We start from the raw sequence: 25,326 nt of genomic DNA on the forward strand, positions 1-25,326 counted from the left end.
AGCTCTACCTGTCCCACCAACCCCTTAAACCAGCTTATATTTCACCTCTTTTCTATTTTTCCTTAGTTCTGTTGAAGAGTCAGACGGACTCGAAACGTTAACTGTGTTCCTCTCCGCAGATGCTGTCAGACCTGCTGAGTGTTTCCAGGTATTTTTATTTTTGTTTTTGACCTGTCTATGGCCCCTGAATCTCTGCTTCCATATCCCTATAACCGTCCTGGTGATCCCTATACCATTACTGGTCGTGCCTCCAGTTGTCTGGGCTCTAAGCTCTGGAAAACCCTTCCTATAACCGCTCCACTTCTCTACCTCTCTCTCCTTCTTTAAGGACTCCTCCTTTCTTGATCAAACATTTGGTCACCTGTTCTTATAGGCTGTTACGTGGCTCAATGTCAAACTATGTCTGTTACTGAAATAAAAACAGAAAATGCTGGAAAAACTCAGCAGGTCTGGCAACATCTGTGGAGAGAGAAACAGAGTTAACGTGTTGAGCCCGTATGACTCAACTTCAGAGCTTATACTACAGGGAATGCATCTGTATCCACAGTATTTTGCTTTTATCTTCATGTCTGTTACTGGTCCTGTAAAGCAGCCCGGGATGTTCTATGTTAAATGCACAATGTAAAAAAGTATTCCTCACGTGTGGTTGGGTTGTTTAGGAATGTCATGATGCTCCTTGGTGCCAAGATCCCAGTGTTCCTCCCCCCACCCCACCAACAGATCCCAGTCTGCTTCTCCGTGTGTTTAGAACTAGAACAATGGTGCATGTGTGCAGAATACAAAGTCAGGATTCTAAGTACTTTGTGCACTCCTCTCGTTTGTTCTCCCTTCAGCCGGGAATGAGTTAATACAAAAGAAATACCGTGGTTGCTGGAAATTGGAAATAAAAACAGAAAATGCTGGAAAAATTTAGCAGGTCTGGCAGCGTCTGTGGAGAGAGTTTTTTTTTCAGCAGTGACCTACCATCAGAAGCCAGAACTCTGATGAAAGGTCATCAACCTGAAACGTTAACTTTCTTTCTCTCTCCATGGAAGCCGCCAAGCCTGCTGAATGAGTTAATAAAGCCAAGCTTTAATCAGCATGTTGTATTGAAACATGACGTGTGTGAAGGAATGTTGCAATGAAGTAATACAGAGCTGAGGCTGCAAAACTGTAACATCTTTGACTACCACCAATAGTGGTAAAATGAGAAGACCCCTATGTCAAGCTGCTTTGATCAGGAAGATATCAAATACACTAATTAAAGCAACTTGTTGTTGAATTGGATTACAAAAATCACATGAGAACTTTAACATTTAAATAGCTGAGACCATTGCATCTTTAAGGGAAAAGTGGATAAGGGTGGATGACCACACAGGACTGAGGAAAGCACAGGGGACTGGGAATAGTTTTGCTGATATCTACCCCTCAAGCAGCATTACTAAAATAGATTATCTGGTCGTTTATCTCATTGTTGTTTGTGGGAGCTTGCTTTGTGCAAAATGACTGTCATTACAATATTACAATATTGACTGAACTTCATCAGTATTGCTGATAAGAGACATTTTGTCAAAGCTTTTCATCTTGCACCCATAAGGGAAAATAACCAATTTACACTGTATGAGAAGAGAGTGCTGATTGTTTGGAAAGTGGACTCTGATTAGTAGAGGGCGTGGCACGGAGAATGGATGGAGACTGGCAATGCTTGGCATTGACATTTCAAACAATGCTTGGCAGTTAACTTTCAATCACCATCAATGGTGCATTCTACATGACAATGCCTCTACCAATCAGCGTCCATTGGCAATCAATCAGCATTCTCTTCTCATACGGTATAAACTTGTTGTTTACCCTGACATTGGTATTCTTGCGAATTGGCCTGATGAGTGCAGGATGAAAAGCTTCAACAAAATGTCTCTTTTTCAGCAATACTCAAGTTCTGTACCATCAAACAACTTCAATAGTGCGTCATTGGCTGTAAAGCTCTTTGGAGCATCCTGCAGTTGTGAAAAGTGTGACATAAATACAAGATTTTCATTCCAATCAACTAATGACATCAATGTCACAACTACAGAATCAATGGCTGGAATTTTATGTCCCTCCCCTCCCATTCCCTGCCACCCACTGGGAGCAGGCTGGTTGAGAGGGGGCATAAAATTGGCTCTATTTGTGTGGTGCACCCTGCCCATCAGCTACCCATCTTTGGTTGTATTTAATCAGTGTTGAGATAGGTGGCCGGCAACCTTGTCCATCCTTGGGCCAATTGATGCCCTTAAGCAGCCAATTAATGGCCATTTAAGGGTCCCTTCCCACCACTGCAAGGATCGTCCCTGCTTGAAGAACCTCCTGCCCACCAACCTCGGCCTTTCAATCTTCCCTTTAGCCCCTCACCAAAGCCTAGCTGACTGGCCCCAGCAATTCATCTTCCTCTTCGGCCTCCATCGCTGGCTCTGGTCCAGGAACTGCTGCAGTCCCAACAGCGACCACACCTTCCAGTGCAAATGCTGAGATTGAAGAGTTACAGGCTCTCTGATTTGCCAGCAGCCCTCGGAGGCCCTGCCTCTGAGGACTGAGTGCCACAACTTCAGGCAATGTGAAATAGAGTCATGGCTTCCAGGGTTGGCACAGGTAAGCTTGGCCCCTGACTTTCCAGCCAGTGCGTGGGGCCACCACTTCCACATTATATTCTGGCCAATTATTTCGTTGAAATTTACATTCATATGAAACATGCCAGCTAACTTTGTCACCTGCTAATTTACCTGGATAGGATTGGCCACTACAAATGGCAGTAGTGCTTCCATCGATACAACCCAAGGTGAAATGGTGGTTCCAAAACTCTTCCCTAGGAATGGTCCCAGTGGAACATATTCCCATTTCTGAATATCCCGAGCTGCAAAACACCAAACTGATGTCAGTCTGAAGCTGGGTTGGCAATGCTTATCTCAAATACTACACAACGAGTCCATACAGAGTTAGTCACAAACATCACTTTCTCTCCCATGCCATGCTTCCTTCTACAGTATTGGATACGTTAAGCTATAACATTGAAACCTTTCGCAACAAGATATGTTTGGTAGTGAAACTGGAGTTTTACTCACAGGGATGTTTCCATTATCAGTTTGGGAAGGAGTCTGATGGGGAAAATGGGCAAGTATTGGGCCAGTTGTCTCAGGGTAATGTCGCCCAGAGGTGTATTGAGTGCACCAGAGACCGGAGAGTGCCTAACATAACACCCATTTATAAAAAAGGGGACAGAGCTAATCCAGGTAATTACAGGTCAATTATCTTAGTGTTTGTGCAGGAAAATTTTAGTCCTCCAGTTGAGGGTGCGATTTCCCCCAGTACAATGAGAAAATAGTGAGAAGAAGCCAGGATGTATTTCAAAAGGGAGAATCATGCTCATTATAGAATCATTGAGGAGGTAACAGATATGCTCGATGGGGGGGAAATGCACTGGATGTATGTGTCCATGCACTTTGACAAGATATCACAAAGGAGGTTACTAGAGAAGATCAAGGAATTAGTGGGAGGATGAAGTTAATTAGAAAGGAAAAGACAATCGGAGTTAAGACAAGGTTTTCAACATGATTGGAAGACTCAATGTAATTAGAAAATACAGTGTGATTGGTGTCCCACATGGTTCAGTTCTGGGGCCACTTCTGTTCTCAGTGTATATCTGTGATTTGGAAATAGGACTCAAGGTTTCCAGATGATACCAAAATAGAAGGAAAAATACCTTTCGTAGAAGACCTAAAGGAAGCTGCAAAGGGATATTAATAAGATGAGGGAATGGATTAAAAATGGGCAGATGAAATTCACTGCTATAGTCAATGTAAGGTGATGGATTTTGTTCCAAAACATTGAAGCAGTAATGACGCTCTGAATGCAAGTCGGTTCGATACTGTGGAAGAACAAAGGGACTGGGGAGGTGGGGGGGATAGGTTCACAGGATATGAAAGGCAGCACCCCAGGCTGATAAGATTGTGAAACTAATGGAATTTCAGATTATATCACAAGGGGTAGAATATAAAAGTCAAGAGGTAATGATAAGCCCATTGTAAAATGATAAGATCCAAGTTAAAATACAATGTGTAATATTGGGCTCCACATTACAGGAAGGATATTGAGGCTTCAGAGGGACTGCACGGATTGACTAGGATGTGGATACTGCAGATGCTGGAAACCTGAAATAAAAGCAGAAAATGTTAAATATTCTCAGCAAGTCAGGCAGCATCTGTGGAGAGAAAAGCAGAGTTAATGGCCTGAATTTTCAACCTCGAGGCAGGTAGTGGGAGTCAGGAATCTTCCTGGCTCCACCCGCCCGCTTTGGGATAAAATGCCCACAAAGGAGGTATCTTCATTACCCGGTGTTGATGGGGGGGGTGGGGGGGGGCATGGGTGGCGGGGGGGCGGCGGCAGTGGGGTGGAGGATGGTTGCGAGCTGGAGTCGGGCCAGCCGATTTGGAAGGAAGTTCAGAGGCAGCCATAGGGGCTGCCAGGTGTGGAGGCGGGCTGTTTAAAAGGCCCACCTCAGTGCTGTGGGGCTTCACCCCAATCAAAATGAAAACAAAGGCTGTCCAGCCCTCACCCCTCACATCCCCTCATCTCCCACATACCCCCCATGCCCCACACATGCCACCTCATGCCCCTATACCAAGCTATGGCACTCCACCCACCCCCATAGCCCCTTATGCCCCTATTCCAATCTATGGCACTTCCATGCCATTGACCCGCATACACTGTATAGAACCAATTAACCCTATAATGACAGTAGGATGTGTACCGAAAATTTAAAGCAATTAATTAATTCATTACTTTTCACTATGTTAAAAAAAGTCATTTTACTACAAGGCACTAAAAGTGTCAATCATCCAGAACCATTACAGTATCAATAACAAAAACCACAAACCCTTGAAACCACTTAACCTTGTGCAAATAAATATTGTGAAATTGACAGCAGAGATCAGACAGCCAGAGTTGTCAATCAAACAATGTTTTCCCTGGGGTGCATCTGTTTGAACACAAGTAATGGATTTCTGGGCTCTCTGCCAAGCATATATGAGGTTTTGCTGAGAGCCCAGTTTCCTCCAGGAATGCAGCTTATAAATCACACCCACACCCTTGCTCCTGCAATTGAAAATTCAGCCCTTGTGTTTGAGTAAAGTTTTTTTCCTATGTGGTCAGCGACCTTTCTTTCACTGAACATTAAACCTGACCGGTGAGAAAATGGTTTACAAATACACAGTCTTACCACTCCAGTCATTCATAAGAACCATCCCAAAGATATGTTCATGAGCCTTGGATACATCAATCCTCTCTCCCAACTTGGTGCCTGGTCCAATGAAGAAAGCCTAGTTTAACAAGAAAGGTGTAGTAAAAGTTGGAGTACATTTCCTTACAGGTAATTACCAGCACAGAGCTTTATAGGTGGCACAGCTCCTGTAGATGCTGAATGAGAACCACAGCTGGTGTTGGTTGGAGAACAACACGACTCACCAACTCTCCAACACCTGAGCTTTGAAATCTCGACATTAAAAATAAATTCTAAATGTGACTAACTAAAGAAGTTAAGGAAAGCATCAAACTTAGGGAAAAAGCATATAACAGCACAAAGATGAGTGGCAGGTCACGTGATTGGTCAGAATATAGAGAACGCCAGAGAATGATGAAAAGGATAATCAGGAGAAAGAAATTAGAAGTATGAGAGGAAGTGAGCTAGAAATTTAAAAATGGAGAGCAAGTGTTTCTACAGGTATTTAAAAAGGAAAAGAGTAAGTAAAGTGAGTGTTGGTCCTCTAGAGAGTGACAATGGGGTAGACAATAAGGAAATGACAGATGAAATGAACAAATATTTTGCTTCTGTCTTCACTATAGAGGATACAAAAAACATTCCAGTAATAGCTGTAAATCAGGGGGTGGAAGGGAGAGGGAAACTAGGTGAAATTACAATCACCAGGGAAGTGGTACTGAGCAAACTGAAGGAGCTGCAGGCTGACAAGTCTCCGGGTCCAAATGGACTTCATCCTAGGCTCTGAAAAGAGGTGGCTAATGAGATAACAGATGCACTGGTGTTAATTTTCCAAAATTTGCTAGGTTCTGGAAAGGTTCCATTAGACTGGAAAGTAGCAAATATAACCCCTCTATTCAAGAAGGGAGAGAGACAGAAAACAGGAAACTATAGGCCAGTTAGCCTGACGTCTCTCATGGGGAAGGTGTGAGGATCGATCATTAAGGAGGCTATAGCTGGACACTTAGAGAAACTCAAGATAATCAGGAAGAGTCAGCATGGTTTTGTGAAAGGGAAATCATATTTGTCCATAGATCTCTGAAGGCGGAGGGGCATGTTCGTGGGGTGGTGAAAAAGGCATATGGGACACTTGCCTTTATCAATCGAGGCATAGATTACAAAAGCGGGGAGATCATGTTGGAGTTGTACAGGCCACAGCTGGAGTACTGTGTGCAGTTCTGGTCGCCACATTATAGGAAGGATGTGATTGCACTGGAGGGGATGCAGAGGAGATTCACTAGGATGTTGCATGGGATGAAACATATAAGTTATGAAGAGAGGTTGGATAGACTTGGGTTGTTTTCGTTGGAGCAGAGAAGACTGAGGAGCGACCTGATCGAGGTGTACAAGATTATGAGGGGCATTGACAGGGTGGATAGGGAGCAGCTGTTCCCCTTAGTTGAAGGGTCAGTCACGAGGGGGCACAAGTTCAAGATGAGGGGCAGGAGGTTTGGGGGGATGTGAGGAAAAATTTTTTTACCCAGAGGGTGGTGACGGTCTGGAATGCGCTGCCTGGGAGGGTGGTGGAGGCGGATTGCCTCACATCCTTTAAAAAGTACCTGGATGAGCACTTGGCACGTCATAACATTCAAGGCTATGGGCCAAGTGCTGGTAAATGGGATTAGGTAGTTAGGTCAGGTGTTTCTCAAGTGTCGGTGCAGACTCGATGGGCCGAAGGGCCTCTTTTGCACTGTGTGATTCTGTGATTCTATATTGAACCAATTTATTGAAGTTCTTCGAAGAATTAACATGTGCTGTGGATAAAGGGGAGCCTGTAGACGTGCTGTACTTGGACTTCCAGAAGGCATTTGATAAGATGCCACATCAAAAGTTATAGTAGAAAACAAAAGCTTATGGTGTAGTGGGTAACATATTATCCTGGATAGAAGATTGGCTGTCTGGCAGAAAACGGAGTGTATGCATATATGGGTCTTTTTCATATATGGGGCAGAGGTCAGGTTGTTCTCCAAGCTGTATTGGGAAGTGTTCCAGACTATTTTGTGGCTGCTCTCTGGAAACCTCTTTTAGAACCTTTGATTAAGACCCTTTATGCCTGACAGAAAAGGGCAGAGTGCATTGTGCTTAGTGCCTGACCGAAAAGGTCAGAATGCATGATGCACCCAATTGTGCCTGAAAATTACACCTATTGTAGGACCCTAATTTGCATAATACAGCCCAACTCCCCCATTTCATTGGGGGAAGTTGGACACTCACTTACAGGCCTGGTCCACAATCATATTAGGTTGGCCTTGGGCATCTCGGGAGCAGCCACCATTTCCCTGCCCTTTGCATCCTGTAAAATGGGCAGTCATTGGTTACAAATTGCTCTCATTGACTTGAATTTGTCCTGCCTCAGAGAGACTCAGAAATATTGGCCATTTTGCAATGTGCCGCAGGCGTCTGGGAACATCACCCTTGCAGGATCTGCTCAAAGTCACACACTATCCTGCTTTGGGCATATTTGTTCCTTTGTCATCACTGGGTCAAAATCCTGGAACTCCCTTCCTAACAGCACAGTGTGGTACCTACACCACATGGACTGCAGCCGTTCAGGAAGGCAGCTCATCACCACCTTCTCGAGGACCATAAATGCAGGTTCCAATGGTGGCACCACTATTTCCAGTCAGAATCGATGATTGGTTAATTCCCCTGTCAATCACACCTGGAGCCCACACTGCTGTAAGTGATTATAATCGGCTTTTAGGCATCATTTGTATCAAGTGACTACCCTCCACTGACTATTTTGCTGCAGAAATCGCATTGCTTTTATTGTTAGGATAGGTTGTGGTAGCTTCAGTTACAAGTTTGGTTTGCTGTAGTTTGTAGATCCTCCTTTTAAACAGTCTCTGTAGACTGCAGTAGTGCACTAAATAGACTCCCTTTGCTTTGCTGTGTACTGAGTATATAGATCTTGTTTGTTGCAAAACAGACCAATTGTTGTGAATCCTGGTGCAAGACCCATCCTGCCTTCAACTCAATTGGTTGACATACTGGTGTCAATAGACACTGATAACCGTTGGCCTTGTTTGTGACACCAATCGCAAATTTCAATAAAATAAACATACCATCTCCAATTCAAAATCCAGAAGTTTGCAAGCTCCAAATACAGGCGGTATTGCTGTAATGAGAATGTTTTCATTCACCAGTTAAACATTACCATGGCAATCATATGCAATGTATTCTTTATAACCTTTGAATTTTCTAATATTAGTGTAATAGTTATTCTGACATAGTGAGTGTGCGTCCAGTCATTAAATTATGAAACAACACTAACAACCAAACACCATACTTGGTGAATATTTTATTGGATTTCAATTCAGCCAGGACATGACAGAGCTTCTACAATCACCAGTGAGGAGTCTCTGAGCTAAATTTTATGATTTAGCCATGAGCAGCGCCTTGCTTGAGGGAAGAACAGGTGGCTTATCTGTGATTTAGAGCACACTTGGTTTTCCATCGAGCACCAGTGGATGTCATAGTTAAAAACATAAATGGACGGCAAATCCACATTGAAATATCCTTCGATCACAACAAACTGGAAACCAGCAGCACTAACCCCTCAAATAATTGAGCATATAATCAGATTGTGAAGTCTTAATCTAGCTCCGAGTGCCTGTGAGTCACAAGAAAAAAACCTCCCCACACATTGGGAGTATTTTCCTGGGGGGCACACGAATAACCAGAGTGGGACTGAAAGCCTCACTGGTCAGAATAGGGTGATGGCTCCTCACTGGGGTTAGATAGAGGTGATGGGATTCTGCAGCTAGTCAAAGTTAGTAATATGCTCCATTCACCAAAAGTACTGACAGCTCACAAGATCCAGAAGAGGTGCACAAACCTACACATGGCCGAAAAAGAAAGGGATTTATGGGCTTAATGGGGTAAAACTTGACTGTGAAATAAAGTAAAATGGGTGATAATGAATTCTCAGTCCATTTTACACATCTCCTCATTTTTACATTCATTAACTTCAAATGAAATCCAACTCAGAAGAGGTGTAAAATGGACTGCCAACCTGCAGAAGTGGTTATCTACATCGATAGCTTTATACAGGCCCCCTCTGTGCCTGTGTACCCGTCTCCAGCAAAGGCACTGAGTAAAGTTACACAATCTGTGCCATCCAGTGAAACTTTACAAAAAGCAGCAACGCTATCTGCTCAGGGACCAATTTGAAAAAAAATCTGGAAAATTCCTGGCTGATCCCCCTTCCATATCTTATTACAATTTCACCAGCCAGCAAGATAGGCAGTGGGGGGTCTCAGCCACTGGCTGGAGAGCTGGTGGGAGCCCCGTGTTGCCTCTTTTAGGGATGGCCTGCTGAATTCAGTGCCACGAGGTACATAACTGGACAGTGGGGGACCTTCCCTGATTGACTGTTGGACATCATTTTTATTATGTGACTACCCTCCACTGGCTATTTTGCTGCAGGAATCGCGCTGCTTTTATTGTTGGGATAAGTTGTGGTAGCTTCAGTTGCAAGTTTTTCTTGGGGAAGAAATCTCGCCCCCTGGGAGCTGCTGGCCAATCAGAGGCTGGGAGCTCAATTGAACAGCGACATTGCCAGTTCTACACCCACCTAGGCCCAGGATCCATCGCTGTGTTCCAGGCCACAGGTTAGTGACGACAGGAAGGGTGGGGGTGGGGCGTTGCAGTGGGCGTTGGTGGTGGAATTGTCAGCAAGGGCAGGGGAGGGGGTGGCTCTCAGTAGCTCCCTCCCTTCCTGATGCTGGATCTCTTGACCAGGCACTCAATGCCTTTGAGAGGGAGCCTCGTGGGCTTGTTGTATTCCCGGCATGGTGAGCTCCCAACCAGCTGCTGGGTTAATACCAGCAGCAGAGGGATGAGGCCCTTAAGTGGGCATTAATTGCCCACTTAAGGGTGTCAATTGGCAGCAGCTAGGAAGGCCATCCACAGACCTTCCTACCATGGACGTGATCGGGGGTGGGGGGGGTGGGTGGAGAGGTGGGAGGGCGGCAGGGGTCATCATCTGCCACCCTCCCAGTTGTTGTTGTATATTCACCAAGTAAAGAGAAAGATTTCATTTCCATTTAATACATGGTCCCTGCTGAAGAATTTCACCTCCCTCATCAACTGCTCGCAACCGTTAAAATAAATTTCTATTAAGTGGTGTCAGGCACTGCTACTACCTTTTACCCTTATCAGCTGCTGAAGGGCATTCCGAACACAAAATCGATGTGACAGTATCATCAGGATCTCTGAACTGTGACATCAAGAGGTGTAGGATTCCAAGCTAGTCAATAAAGTTATTCTTAGCCAGATTTAAATGGCCCTTTCTGATGTCCGTGATTTGAGGGATTATTGAGGGATAAAAATGTCACAGTGGCTTTTAGAAATTTTCTATCTAAACAATTTCTCTAGATTGAAAAATATTTTTCACCACTCAGCATTTAAATCAGAAATGTAACTCCACGTGGTCTCATACTTACTCTCATCTGATCTTGTCTGTCCCAAGGGTCTTCTGATGGGGGTACCAGACACAACAACAGATGACGCACGGCCATTGTAAGCAACAGGTAAATGCAACCTGGGAGTGGAATGCAGGGAAATGGTTTAAACTCGGGCTATTTCTGCAGCACCAAACTTTATTTTACATAACAAAAGGACTGGATCATGCTCAATGAATGCCAACTGACCTCAGACATATACATTTTCCAGGTAAGGTTGAACCCATGTCAATCACCAGCTAGATATACGTGAGGGAGGCCACTGTGCCCAATCAGAAAGACAACCAATCAAAACCAGGTGGAAATTTCGACTGGTCGTAACTGGAGTAACTGGTTTCAACTGGATATACAGAAGATGACTGGTAATTATGGACAAGACCCAGTTTGGATTCCCACTTGCCCAGTTGGCAGCAGACTTTAACTGGAAGCACTTTAACTTGTTAATTGGTTCAACTGAAACCAGTTGTCATATATGCTGGAACCAGTTGGAATTAAGTGGGACCAATAGACATGTTAGCTGATTCAACCTCTACCATTTAGCAGGGCCCCCATCCACGGGGCGCCCATCAAAGCAGCTGTTTCATCTTCACTATTGGGGAGTTCATAGCTCTATCATTCCGTGTGAACAAGTTTCTGATATCAGTCTTAAATTTGCCATTTATTTGCTAAAATGTGTCCTCATTTCTAATTGTCTTGATTTAATTTGAGCTACTTCTTCAAGATTTATCTTCTCCATAGTGTCAACCATTGTATACACCTTCATCGGACTACCTCTCCATCACCTCCCTGTGAGGTCAACATCCCAATTTTCCCCAGTCTTTCCTCTTACCCTTGTGATCAGTCTTGTGGACTGTCTTTAGAGTGTGATCATTAGTGGCTAGGACTGGACACTCACATAGGGCACAATTGACCAAGATTCTCTCACTTTCTTTGACCATGTAGAGCAGTCATTGGAACATAATAGTTGAGTCACATGTTATTTCTATCTGATAAACAAGGAAATTCAACCCTCCCCCATATCAACTCCTTGGGCAATGGCAGGACCTGGTCATTTATGATTAGAAATAATCTGTCCACTGTTGTATGTTTCAACATAAAATTATGGAAAATATAAGATTATTACTTGGGAATAAAATGTATCACAAATTGTGAAGGAAAAGTGCACAATCATGGAACCTTGAACAATGCAAACTGTCTACTGCCAGAATTCAAGGTTCAGATGCAGCAACAGAATGCACAACATCCCTGAAACATTTCAGTTTATCCATCAGGCTTTAGAGGAGAGGTTATTCTGATTAGTCTGTTATTTTTGTAGGATTCCCACCAGGCCAATCCCGCATACCCCCCCGCCCCATAAATCCTAACACCAAAAGGCCAACTTGAACAGGAAACTGTCAGTGACACCTCGATATTTATAAGAGAGGACTTGGGAACCAACGTTCAACCCATTTAAACTAAACATCTAACAGCTGCAAGAAAATTAAACAGTAAAGACCATTCGTTGATCACATGAAGTTAACTCCAGATGTAAAGGGTCAGGAAGGAGGGGGCTGATGCCTGAGTCATGGGGTCTCTGCCCCTTTAATGGGGCCTTGGAATGCTCAGAGTCTGGCCCACACCTGGAGTTGGGTGCAGGCCTGATGGAGCTCCTGTGATTTGTCGGGAGTGGTTGAACTTCTTTCCCATGTGGAAGGGTTGTTCATGGCCAAGTACAGGGGCACCAAAAATACATAGCATGGTTTTCCGATGCTCACCTGTCCACCCAACAGTCTCCTGGGAGTTGGAATATCGTACAGGGTCCCGGGGACAGGGGATGGAAGCTGAATTGTTGAAAGGTCGGCTGAAGCAGCTAGTGTTGGCGATTCTGCAGCTGCTGTTCCAGACCCACATCAAGAGGCCAGTCCGCCTCAAATTTAACCGGGTGAAACTTCTGGACTTTGAGATCTAGGCCGGGAATTTCCTTCCAGCTGCTCCTGTTCACAGTCGGTGCAGCTTCAACAGAAGTGCAACAGGAACCCTGTTCAAGCAGAGAAACAGGGTTTCTGCCACACGTCTTGCATCAAAGTTACACCAGCGCAGCAGGAGCAACTCTGAGAAAATTACCACCTCCGGTCCCGTGGGTGATTTGACCAATCTGTTACAAGAGAAATGTCGGTGTTGATTGCAGCTGGCAGCAAGATGGCTGTTAGATCAGCTTGTTGTTCATGGTCAATTTCTGCGATTCGCATGAGTGTGAGTGCAAGTCTCAGCGAGCAGAAGAGGCATCACTGGCTGGAGTGCCTGAGATTCAGGAGCAGACTGGCCACTTTAACACCCACAGTGAGCAATCAAAGGTCTAACTGGCACTGGCGCGGGCATGGGTTTTCCAATCCCCCTGGATTGCCCTGGACTCTCCAGAATTAAAAATGAATCTCCTGCACACTGTTGTGAGAAAAATCGCAGGTCATTAAAGGAATTGTCTGCTTTCATCATTTTCCTTGAAAACCTTCATTTATGAGTTCTAAATCATTGGCGTTCCGGAACCTCCTGAATTCCAGACACTTGGAAAGCTGCACCTGAAATATTTCAAGACAGGGTTACAGGCTCAGCACTAACCAGTTTGGCATGAGGGCATTGTCCTTTCCTCGAAACATGATTCCAACGTTTGTGGCATGCTGACGGGAGGAATAAAAATCTGTGTAATCCCCTAGAAATAAAAAAATATACAATGCAGAACGGTTCGCTTTATTGACATTTAGAACCATTCCTGGTCTCTGTTACTCTATAATAAGAGTTACACTTTATGAATATTATTCCTCTGACTGGACAAGCTGCAATGCTGCCATGTTAGGAGAAAAGCCTCAAATACTTTTCATACCAAAACGTATCACAATCTTGGTTTGGATGGTTAAGGGGAGATTCCTGCCCTCTGCTTACTGCTCTCTGCTGCCCCCTCACTGCACAATGACCAAAAGCAACTTCCAAATACACAATTGCTCCAGGAGAAAACAAAAGACTATTTACTGACAACAACCTGGACAATAGCTCAAAAGTGAAGCAAGTTTCAACAGCATCAGTCACGGAAAATATCTGAAGTGTTTGTAATCTTAGCGCTATTAACGTTAACAAGGCACAGCCTGACAGAGTCACTAGGAGCACCTTGCATGTGAGAGGTTTATCAGCAGGAGAATGGTCTGAACCCGGAACTTGCTCTTCTCATGGGGTCGGGGTGGTTGGGTAGGGGCTGGCGAGAGCAGACCTAAGGATGCGCACACTGTGGGTGAGTCTCTGTGCTCTTGGAGGGTGGGGGAGAGGGGGGTGGGGGTGCAGTGTGGACAAGACAGGGCTGCTGGGGTGGGGAGCAGAGATTAAAATGATGCTGTCTGAGGTGATGAGATGACAAAGTGCGAGCATTGAGGGGTATCTGAGTGTGGCAGTGGGTGGGGGTGTAGTCTAAACCTCCCACGTCAGTGGGAATGGAGGTGGGGACAGGAGGGTTTTAAAGAACTCTCCCTACAGTTACCCTCCCAACTAGGGAGTGGAGCACTTCCCTGACCAGGTAGGGCCTCATGGAAGAGCCGGACAAAGGATAAGAGGATGGTAAAGAGGAAGAGAGCGGAGGATAAGGGGAGATGGGAGGGGAAGTGAAGATCGAGAGGAGGAGGAGAAGAGAAGGAAGGCAATGAGGGTGGAGAGAAGGAAGGAGGGAGGAGACAGAAACGGAAAGGAAGAAGGGAGAAAGTAGAGGGCAGGATGGGGAGGGGCTGATGTCGATGGGTGGGAAAAGGGAGGGGTCAGGAGGCAAGATGCAGCTCAATGAGGTTAGCAGGGGAATGGTGGCTAAATGGGAAACTGTAGTGTTCATTTTCGGTGGGGAGGGGGGATACACAGAAATATTGAGCACAGGGCAGCAGGAGCCAATATGTTACTGTGGGGAGCGAGAGACATTATGCTATGTGTCAGGGCACTGGGAAAGGTAGAGAGTGTTAGTGCTGTTGCCCTGTCTCCGTCCTATTGATTGCGGCTCCATGCTGAGAATGCTGGATCACTGAGCCCACAGGTTTTGGGAATTTCTTGGATTAGGTTAATTGAAAGATTGTTTTATCAAAACTCACTTTGATGCTAAAAATGCCTCCTTAACTGCTGAGACCTGTCTCTAAATGCTGAAGTTATCTGGCACTAAATCCATGGGAATTACACTGTTACTAGGCAACAGAGAGTGAGCGACTCTCTGCTTTTTTACACATTGCTTTGCCCCTGACATTGTTGGGGGGCGGGGGTGGGGATTTTAACTCAAAGTGTTCAGCAGAAAACAAATGCGTGGGGGGTGGGAGGAAGTGGATAAGACCAGGAGACTTACAGCAGTGTGTAGAGAGAGAAGCATTCTGGGGTTAACAATAACACAGTCTGCTTCAAACTCAGACGGGCAAGGGATAGAGTCAATCAACTGAGTTTATGGCTGGGTCTAAATACAATGGCTTAAAAGTGGTAACTTGATAAAGTTTGATTAATGCAACCGAAATAGGTTTATCACAAAAATTAAGGATTTTTAATCATAGTATCAATCCACTACCTGTAAGTAACCTGATGTTAAATGACTTTAAAAATGCATGGAAGCATTTCCAGTTTGGGAACAGTCAATTTCTTGGTCAATGAAAACCAAATTTGCATTCAGAACCTTTTAAAATGCAGCTATTAGGGTCCTTGTGCCCAAAAAGATCGCTTAATTTTTGGAGACTCCTTGAAGGCCTGAAAACAAGCAGCGGAAACTCGGAAGGTGATGGTCTCACCCAGGGGCACGGCCAGTTTTGTGGACAGGGGAGCTTTGTGCAATATTTTTTAAACTAGTGGGAAAGATATCGGAAACTCATGTGGCACCTGTGTTTAAAATTCCGTAATCTTTTGCAGTTATTTCAATTTTGGCTGAATTACAGAAGAAAAGAGCCTAAACCAGAGGAATCTCCAGGCCGACGATTGTTGGGGACAGGCTGGATGAACCAGTTGGTTTTTTTCCCCCTGCATTTTGTAAGCTCATTTTATAAATTCATAACGTAGAATCTAGAACATAGAAATAGGCCATTTGACCTATCGCGAGCCGTCTCTCTCCAGCAATTAAATGATAGTTAGAGTTCCAACATACCGATATGTGCAGGGAGATGCATGCTGGCTGAAGACTGGGGCACAAATGCTCTGTAAAACAACAGAGGGTTTATAGAAATACACAACTATGTCCAGTTTCATTGCTCTCAAAGTCAGAACCTTGGTGCATTTGTTTCACAAATACTGCCTAATATTCAAGTTAAAACCGATACTTATGAATAAAATGAATTAGCTGGTGATTAGAACTGCCATCTTCTCACTGTTTGGAAGACTGGAGCAATACTTCCCTGGAGTTCATTGGTTCACTTAAAAAGAGGCTGCTTTTGGAGGATTGGCAGCTCTCGCCTTCTTGGATGGCATAGTCTCAACTTAGTCCCCAGTGACACCACTTCTTCCAGGCTGGAGGCCTCCTCTCACTGAGTCCACCTCGAGGGTCACAGGTCAAGGTTGAGAAACCCTCAGCCTAGGAGTTTCCTACTCCCTAGCTATGTCTCCCTGGGTGTGTGTCCCTGTATTTGGGTAGTTCATTCCAAACAGGCTCTCAAGAAAACTCTCAGTAATGTGCAGCACCCGCCATGTTTCATGCCCTATTGACAGTAGGAGAGCACCCTGGATTGGTGTGGCCTTAGGGCTTTAATCAGACACAATGGGCTCCCATCATCATGAAAGCAATACTTCACATGAGAGGCTTTGTTTTTATATGAAGCCAGCAACTCAGTGCTCAAGATCAGAGTTCAGCATTAGCCCCATATCAGTTCCTACATTTCATGCTAATTAAGGTTTGCTCTCCCCCATACTTTGCTCCCAGAGTTTGCTGGTGCAGAGCTGAGAAAGAAAGGATGGTGAAACACTGGGTTGTCATTACTCCGCATTTAATATCCACTTTTAGGGGTTTCTCGGAGACTGTGCAGACCCCGTCACTCAGGAACTGGAAACAGTGTCCAAATGACATGGTAACACGGTGGCATTGTGCTGCCTCCTGGATACAATAATCCCCTCAGGATGTGAGCCTTAGTGACTGTGGTCAGTCCCTGTGGAATGGGGGATCTTGGGAGAAGACAGACAGAAAGCTCCTGGAGAAATTTCTCTCAGGCCAGACAAAACCTTTTATAAAGAGAGTCAGGACCCTTATATTGAACTAAGCTACAAATATAGGTGAAATGCAGGTCCATCAGGTAGGGCACATTTCAGTTGAAGATTAAAGGGCACTGTGTTGTCCTTCACAACCTCCCCTTCCCTCTGCTTCCCCAACACCCGCCCATTTTTCACTTCCCACCCCCGTGCTCCACAGTCAGTACATGATTCTTTAGCTGCTACGCTCCCACCCTCTGGACCTCACTCCCTCAGCACTCCCTCTGTGCCTTCTCACTGATCAGCTAGCCTGTCTTTCCTCTGTCCCTCCCTGATCATTGTCTGCTGCCGTGTAAAGAGTTCGAACAATATCTTTGTATGTGAGGAGCAGGACAGGATCAGGGGGTGTTTTTACTCTAAACGAACGGTAAAGGTTTTGGTGAAAAAGCCAAAATCTTAAGGGGATCTCATCTCCCAGCCTACTTGTTCTCATGTTCATTGGAGAGGATCCACATCATCTTGAGTTGACCCTATGATTTTTTTACTAAAAAGAAACTGAATAGAGGGCAGTGTTTGTGCACCAATGTACCTAAAAGTTTGATCCTGCAGCCTATATTAACTTGAGTTCATCCATAACTCTGCTGGCCGCATCCTTACTTGCCCCGAGTCCCACTCACCCATCACTCCCATGCTTGCTGACCTATGTTAGCTTCTTTTCCGCCAGTGCCACAATTTAAAACTTCTCACCCTTGTTTACAAAACCCTCTAAAGGCCTTGTCCTTCCCTATATCTGTAACCTCCCACGGCCCTATAGCCATCCGAGATCTCTGCACTTTTCCAATTCTGGCCTCTTCCACACACCGGGTTATCCTCGCCGCATGTAAAAATGTCATGTATGAACACGGGTGAAGCTGCTTCCAACATATGCCCCACCTTAAAGACCTGCATCTTACCTCTGAATTGTAGCTTTGGGTCAATATAAAGGTCCTGATGCTCTCCTTAGGCACAAACGCTCCTTAGAAAGGATTTTGGCCTGAGAGAAATGTATCTTTTCAAGCCTCCTCGCTGCGCCACTGGCTGCTGTTCCTTCAGCTGTGCAGGGACTAAACTCCGGAATTTGTTCCCTAAGCATCTCCGTGCCTCTCTCTCTATCCTCCTTTAAGACAATCCATAAAACCTACCTCTGCGATCAAGCTTTTAGTCAACGGTGCTCATGTCCTTTATGTGATGCAGTGTAAACATTGATGTAATAACGTTCCTTTGGTGTTTTGATATGTTAAAGGCACTATATGAATGCCAGTTGTTGTTATAAAGGATTTACACTGGGACTACATTTCTCCTGAATTGATACATTGCCCTAGAATAACCTGCCAACCAATCAGTAGATGCTCCAGCAAAGTGCATTTTTTTTGTCAACCAATGCTCATCCAGGTTACTCAACACTAAATTTAAAATATTAATTTTTACATTTCCACGTAAACTTTCTTACTTTTTCCTCAGTTCTTTGTTATCCCGTAGCGTGGATTCGTCAGCTGACAGGAGCTGCTGGAGAAAGGCTCGAGCTTCCCTCCAGGCTTCGCAGCCAAGGGCCATGAAGGGGTTAAGAGTTGGCTGCAAGACACACCGGGCAAATTTTGAAAATCATTAGTTTCACAGAACTGCAGGAATTGACACTACATGGCACAGGCACGATGGGTAGAATGGCCTCTTTCTGTGATTCTATGAGTCTAATACACATTTTCATTGCAAATAACTGATTCAATGGATATAGAGAAGAACTCTCCCTTCTTATACAAACTTTGGAAACCAACTGGCAGATTTCATGAGTGGTAGATGTTTCATTGTGTGGTCAGGGTCTAGACGGGGGTTTTGGGAATTGTCTATTCTCCCAAAATATGCTGCTCGAGTCTGTAGTTTCTCAAAACCATTACTCTTTATTTACAGCAAGAATTTACACATTTGGATCTCTACACGAGGTTGGAGCTTTACTTCCTCCCAGATCACTCTTACTTCTCAGTCATGTGGTCTGGCATCATTATTACATCAGCATCATACATGCTTCTGATGCCAATTGAAGCCAACTGGTGTTAATTAGGGGATCTATTAAGATCCCATTGTTGTGCGGACTGGGACTCCCAGTCGACAATGCTGGCTGCTCATATGGTGGCTCCAGGGTGGAAATGGGGGCTGAGTTGATAGATCATGTGAGGGACCCCCACCCCCAAAATGAACCCATGACAGCTGCTGGGAAACAGCTGTGGTCACTGGCCACCCCTGGAGGGGTTGCCCCTCTAGAATCATGGCCAGGCAGCTGTGGCTTTTCAGAAAGTAAAAACAAAACATTAGCTGACCTTCTCTGTCGTAGCCTTCATGCTCAGATTGGCTGTCCCCACCTCGGCCAGTGGGCCTGCTGATCACTGAGTGCTGGAGCACCTCCCATTGGCCGTCCAGCATTGGGAACCCACTCACCACCCCTGATTGAATGGTGAGACCACTCCCTGGCCTTTAATCAGCAGGAGCACTGAAAATTGTGACGGGTGTATCTAAAACATCTCATGTGGGGTCAGGACCCACAACAGACCCATTTCTGGTCCCCACCCTGATTGAAAATCCAGCCCCATAACTCTGCTCATATTTTTAAAATTACTTGCGGAATCAGGAAACAGACATTGAAATCCTAAAGTTTCAGATAATGTGAGATGCTCATATCTCCAAACTATCATGGCTTGTGTTCAAGTGCAGAGCTACAAGAGCTGGTGTCTGTCTAGAGAAGTAAAAAGCGTTATATCTGGACACGCTACATTCTGAAAAGGGCCTGAATTATCTTTGGGAGGATCTTCCAGTTTTGAGGTTCAAGAGGGAGTGTTTGAGGATATCTTCCACTGTGTGGTCTGCCCTGACTAAACGCTGTGTGATCCTGTGAGCCTGTAGAATTACATTCTCATTAAAGGTAATAAGAGGACATTCTTCACTGTCTATTAACACTGGTCAATCATTGCCTGCGATGATGTGATGATGTTTGTTGAAGATTGTAAAGTGAGACACTGGATAATTGACAATGTTTGCAAATCCTTGTACGCAGAGTAAAACCCTCCAAGTCAAGCAGATATATATTGTAATGATGATATGAACTTGAGGCGAATTGTGTCTGCTTCCAAGCTCCTTCCTGTCATTACAGGGTGTCAGGTTTTGAGCCCAAGTGTGCTTTTTGAGACCAGTTTATGAATTGAAAGAAATCAAAATGAGATAAGAAGTAAAAAGGAATGTGTTTGGAGAAATGAAGGAGCTGCAGTCTTATGTTGCAATAACTTGCATCGAATGAAGTCTAGACAGACAGAAAGTTAAACAATCTGATGGAGAGAGAGCCTCAGCACAGGAGCTAGGGAAGAACATCCAGAATCCTTATGTTTAAACTGCTATGGATGAGAATTAGACGTGACAGATACAGAGACATTAGTTCTATTTGATTACAGCACAGGGTACTGGGAGAGCTTGTACATCTTTCATAATTTAGGACTTACCCTGGGCCCCACATTTGCTCTGCTCGTCCACCCCTGACCTGGCGCCACAATCCCCCCAACTCCTCACCTCCTTTCCAGCGTCCCCCACTCCCTCAGCTCCTCACTTGTCTCCCCGGTTTCACACTGCTCAAAATCTTAGCCCTCAGGTGAGTTTTCAACCGTAGCCCTCTGAGATTTCTGTGTTCCTCTAATACTGGCCCCTTGCACCACATCCCCAACTTCCTTCACTCCATCAGCTACCTTGACTTTAAGCTCTGAAATTTTCTTTCTAACTATCTCCACTGCCGTCTCCCCCTTTAATATGCTCCCTAAAACCTGCCCTATGACCAAGCTTTTGGTCATTTGTCCTCATATTCTTTGCTGTGACTGTGTTGAATTTTTTTCTGAAATCACTCCTATAAGCAGGATGTTAAAGATGTTAAAGATGTTAAAAACAAATATAAGTTGCTGTTGTTAGACTGCCTGTGGATTACAGAAATATTCAGTTCTGTTAGATGCTGATAATCCTTTGGTGCCAACAATTTCTCATTGCAGATTCGTGCAAATGAATTGTCATCATCAAGGGATTTAAACAGATCTTCAACACCAGTCTCTAAAAGCATTGATTCAGCATTTTCTAATCCCATCAAGTCTCCAGCATTGAGCAAAGTTGAGTCTTCAGTCTCGAGTGTGTTCAGTGGCTCCTGACTTGTTGTAGCTGATGATCGTAGGTTACTCAAGGACCTAAGCATCATGTGGCAACATGCTACAACATGATATGACAACAAGTATTTCAGGCAGCAAAAGTAGTGTTGGTGATCATGAATAGGCTGAATTAATTGAAAGCATTTGGGCAGATGTTGGTGTTGACCAACTGACCCACTGTGTAGGTGACAAGCCCAAGTTGGAGGATGAGGCTCCACTCCAGGTGGTGCGACCTCAAATATTAGCCTCCATCACATTGAGATCACAGCTCCTTCCTTCTTTCTCTCCAATCTTCTTTGATGTTTGCTAATGAAATAAATGATAATTTGCCTGAAGATAACCCTCCAGTTGGTACAAGACCCAAGTCAGGAGTGTGATGGAATACTCCCCACAGTTAAGGAACGGCGATATAGTATAGTTCCAAGTCAGGATGGTGTAGTGATTATGATGATCCTGCCAAATATTTATTCTCAATCAATATCGCTGAAGCAGGTCGGCTGGTCATTACCCCTTGCTGCTGTTGTATGGTTTGATTGCTGTGGTTCCTACATTGCAACTGTGACTACACTTCAGAAAAGCACTTAATTGGCTTTGGGACATCCTGAGATTGTGAAAAGTGCTAGTTCTTTCTTTCAGTCAGGAGTATCTCAACAATTACCAAGGTTTTAAATGGGTTCAAAGGGACTATAACTTACTTCACAGAATGAAACAAAGCCACTAATTCCAGCAATTGGTGCACATTACCTGGGTGAATACATGCTGATGTTTGGAGAGAACTGAGCCAGTGAAGAGATGTTTAACAACACTGAGGTCTAAGATCTGGTCTCCAATGGCAACGCCAATTCTACGTGTAGGCTGGAAGGAGAAAAAGAAAGCAGAGATCAATCAAAAATGGAAGTAGATAAGTATTGAACGGGAAGATTGACAGTTCCTATTTGAGAGCTCACCTTAGGACAAGTTCAATACAGTTAATGGTCTCTCTCTGTGTTGCCATTTCCACCATTCCCTATTATATAAATTTCTGCTGCTGAACATTTCACACATTCATCTGGGGGCCCCTCACTCGTTCAGTTAAAGAAGGTCCATGCACACCCTGTGCTGAATTAGTCCGAAGCAGACACAGTGCTAATACAGGCCACAATAAATTAGAAAAATGGGACCCAGAACTCCCGATCACAATCCAATGACCCTGCTCGAAAGCACTTTAAAGGTCTGACAAGGACAAGACGGGACTGGGCTAGGCTGGGCAGGGTAGCACTGGACTCAGCTCAGAGCACTTGACAAGGCTAGATCAGGCTGAGCAGCACAAGACTTGACAAGGTTTGTGCTGGTCTGGCCTGGACAGGAGAGAACAAAACTGAGTTAGACAGGACTTGACTGGGCTGGGCTGCAATGTGTCACATGGCCAGATATCCCGCTACTTTCATCAACTAGGTTTAGGTACAAAATCAAATCAGGTAGCAGATTGGCACCGCCAGCAGTGAAATGTGACCGACGTCAGTGAGGACTTCTGGGGAGGGACAATAAAAAACTGGGAGGGAGGGAAAACACCTTAGCAGCTGTCTGAAATCACCAAAAACACACCACTGGCTCAATTCTGCCCAGTTGTGTTCTGTACCTACTTTTTGTGCAATTTCCCACAGTGCCAAGTACTCTAACATTGAGAATGTAGCCGCTTTCAATCTGTGCATGTATAACTCACCTTTACATACAGCTACATTTTGACTAGCAGTAATGAGCCTTAAAATGCTAGGTTATCTTCTCAAATTAAGACAGCTCGTTTGCGGAGAATACGACAGAAGTGCCTTCAGAAAATGCTCGACTGAGTCCTTTCCATGCACCACCAGTTCCAAAATGTTCTCCCATAAGCGGTCCAAGATTAGAAATCTTGACATAGTGAATTGCTATGGCACTGGGGAAAAGTAAAAGTTATAGGGCTGCCTTACACTGTGTAATTAAACTATTTGTTATTGGGATTCAGGTGGCACTAGCAAGGCAGTGATAACCCAAGGGGTCTGGCCAATGTGTGATTTTACATGGTTGTCTGAATAGTCTCAAAGCACCTAGTGAATGACCAATGAGTTACCAAGTAAAGTAAAATTAAGTAAAGTATGGCTGGCAAAAGGTAAATGGAGATCCTTATGTCAGAGAGCTGCTTTTATACAAGCTTGGAATTATACTTGGAGATATAAAACCCTGCAAACATTTGGATGTTGTGGTCATTCTAGACAGCTGAATCATGAGACGTGAAATGGCCTTAATCACGTGTAGTGATCTGATATTGTGCAGTGTTCCGAATGGGCCCTTAGCAAAGGTATGCAATCTTATCAATATCGTTTAGGCAATAATATTCATCTGAACCAGGATATACTTATTATTGAATAAATGAATGAAACCAGGACCTGGATTTGAAGGACATCACATGATTGAATTACTAAAGCTGTATGAGCACTGAGGACAGGTACAATCAGCAGCTGACAAGATTATTCTCTACATTTTTATAATTCGTCTTGAGATATGAGCATCACTAGCAAGGTCAGCATTTATTACCTATCCCTAATTTGCCTTGCGAAGATGGTGGTTGATTCTTGATTTTTGGTTCTTCTTGAACCGCTGCAGTCCATGTGGTGTAGGTACACCCACAGTGCTGTTAGGGAGGGAGTTCCAGGATTTTAACCCAGCGACAGTGAAGGGAAGGCAATATAGTCCCAAATCAGGTTGGTGTCTGCTTGGAGGGGAACTTCCAGGTGGCAGTGTTCCCATGTGCCTGCTGCCCATGACCTTCCAATTGGCAGAGGGTTTGGAAGGTGCTGTCGAAGGACCCTTGGTGAGTTGCTGTACTGCATCTTTGCAGGTGGTACACACTGCTGCCACTGTGCACTAGTAGTTGAAGGAGTGAATGTTTAAGGGGTTAAATGGGGTGCCAGTCATGTGAAATACTTTGTCCAGGATGGTGTCGAGCTTCTTGACTGTTGTTGGAGCTGTACTCATCCAGGCAAGTGGAGAGTATTCCATCACACTCCTGACTTGTGCCTTGTAGATAGGTTTTGGGGAGTCAGGAGGTGAGTTACTCAATGCAGGATTCCTAGACTCTGACATGATTTTCTAGTCACAGAATTTATATGGCTGGTCCAGCTAAGTTTCTGGTCAATGGTAATCCCCAGGATGTTGATGCATGTGCCTATGTCTATAGCATCTAATTCTTCACACCCCTCCTTTTAACTACAGCATCGTTCCCCTCTTTCTTCTGAATATAGATACAAAATACTCATTAAGAATCACACCCACATCTTGCACCTCTGCACTCCTTGGTCTCTAATTGGCCTTACTCTTTCCTTAGTTATCCTTTTGCTCTTTCTGTGTTTATGAAATATTTTTGAGTTTTCTTTGATTTTACTTGCCAATATTTTTAATGCACTTTGTTTTCTAAATTTCATTTTAAATTTATTTTTATACTCCTCTCGGCTTCCTACAGTATTGGAATCACAAGCTTCCTTTTTTTTTGGCCTTATCTTTTTCTGCGTGCTCTTTGGCATCCAGGAGACACCAGAGTTGGGAGACCCACCCTTTTTCTGTCTGGGAACACATTTGTTTTGAACTCTCTCTCTCTCCTTCTCGAATACCTCCTGCTGCTCAGACACAGATTTACCTTCAACTCCTGTAACTGTTTCCAGCCCACTTTTGTCAAACCACATCTCAGTTTAGTAAAATTGCTCTTGGTCTATTCTCCATAACGACTCTAAAAATAACCAAATTATGATTACTAGCTTGTTCTCCTACAGGTACCTTGTCTATCTGCCCAGATTCATTTCCTAAAACTAAATTTTAGAAGTGGCCCTTCTCTTGTTGACTTGCTATCTTCTGTTTAGAAAAATTCTCTGAATGCATTTTAAGAATTACAGGCCCTCTATGCCTTTTACACTGAATTTATCCCAGTTAATATTTGGGTAGCTTAAATCCCCTATTATTACTGCCCTATTGTGTCTGCACTTCTCAGCAATTTGCACACATATTTGCTTTTCTATCCCCCTTTGACTGTTTGGGGATCTATTTTACACTCCCAGCTGTGTGATTTCCCCTTTTCTGTTCCTCAGTTCAGCCCATATGAACTCGTTTGATGCTCCTTCCAGTATATTATCCCACCGCACAGTTGTAATTGTCTCTTTAACCAATTTGGTGACACCCTCCCCCACTCCCTGTCCCTCTTTTCAACCACCTCTCTGTCCCGTCTAAAACATGT

The 25,326-nt window shown here is 44.4% G+C and overlaps 1 protein-coding gene across 1 annotated transcript in view; it reads right to left on the reverse strand.

Moving 5' to 3' along the window:
• fah (fumarylacetoacetate hydrolase (fumarylacetoacetase)) overlaps nucleotides 1-25,326 on the reverse strand; it is a 53,265-nt gene that overhangs the window by 25,083 nt on the left and 2,856 nt on the right. Inside the window, exons 2-9 of the mRNA XM_078530457.1 lie at nucleotides 21,831-21,941; nucleotides 18,371-18,492; nucleotides 15,851-15,900; nucleotides 13,327-13,417; nucleotides 10,714-10,811; nucleotides 8,332-8,384; nucleotides 5,231-5,330; nucleotides 2,739-2,869 (exon numbers count right to left, since the gene is read on the reverse strand). Coding sequence (XP_078386583.1) covers nucleotides 2,739-2,869; nucleotides 5,231-5,330; nucleotides 8,332-8,384; nucleotides 10,714-10,811; nucleotides 13,327-13,417; nucleotides 15,851-15,900; nucleotides 18,371-18,492; nucleotides 21,831-21,941 — 756 coding nt within the window. The remainder of the gene's footprint in view (nucleotides 1-2,738; nucleotides 2,870-5,230; nucleotides 5,331-8,331; nucleotides 8,385-10,713; nucleotides 10,812-13,326; nucleotides 13,418-15,850; nucleotides 15,901-18,370; nucleotides 18,493-21,830; nucleotides 21,942-25,326) is intronic.

This window comes from Cetorhinus maximus, chromosome 26, assembly GCF_964194155.1.
Source record: "Cetorhinus maximus chromosome 26, sCetMax3.hap1.1, whole genome shotgun sequence".
NCBI lineage: Eukaryota > Metazoa > Chordata > Chondrichthyes > Lamniformes > Cetorhinidae > Cetorhinus > Cetorhinus maximus.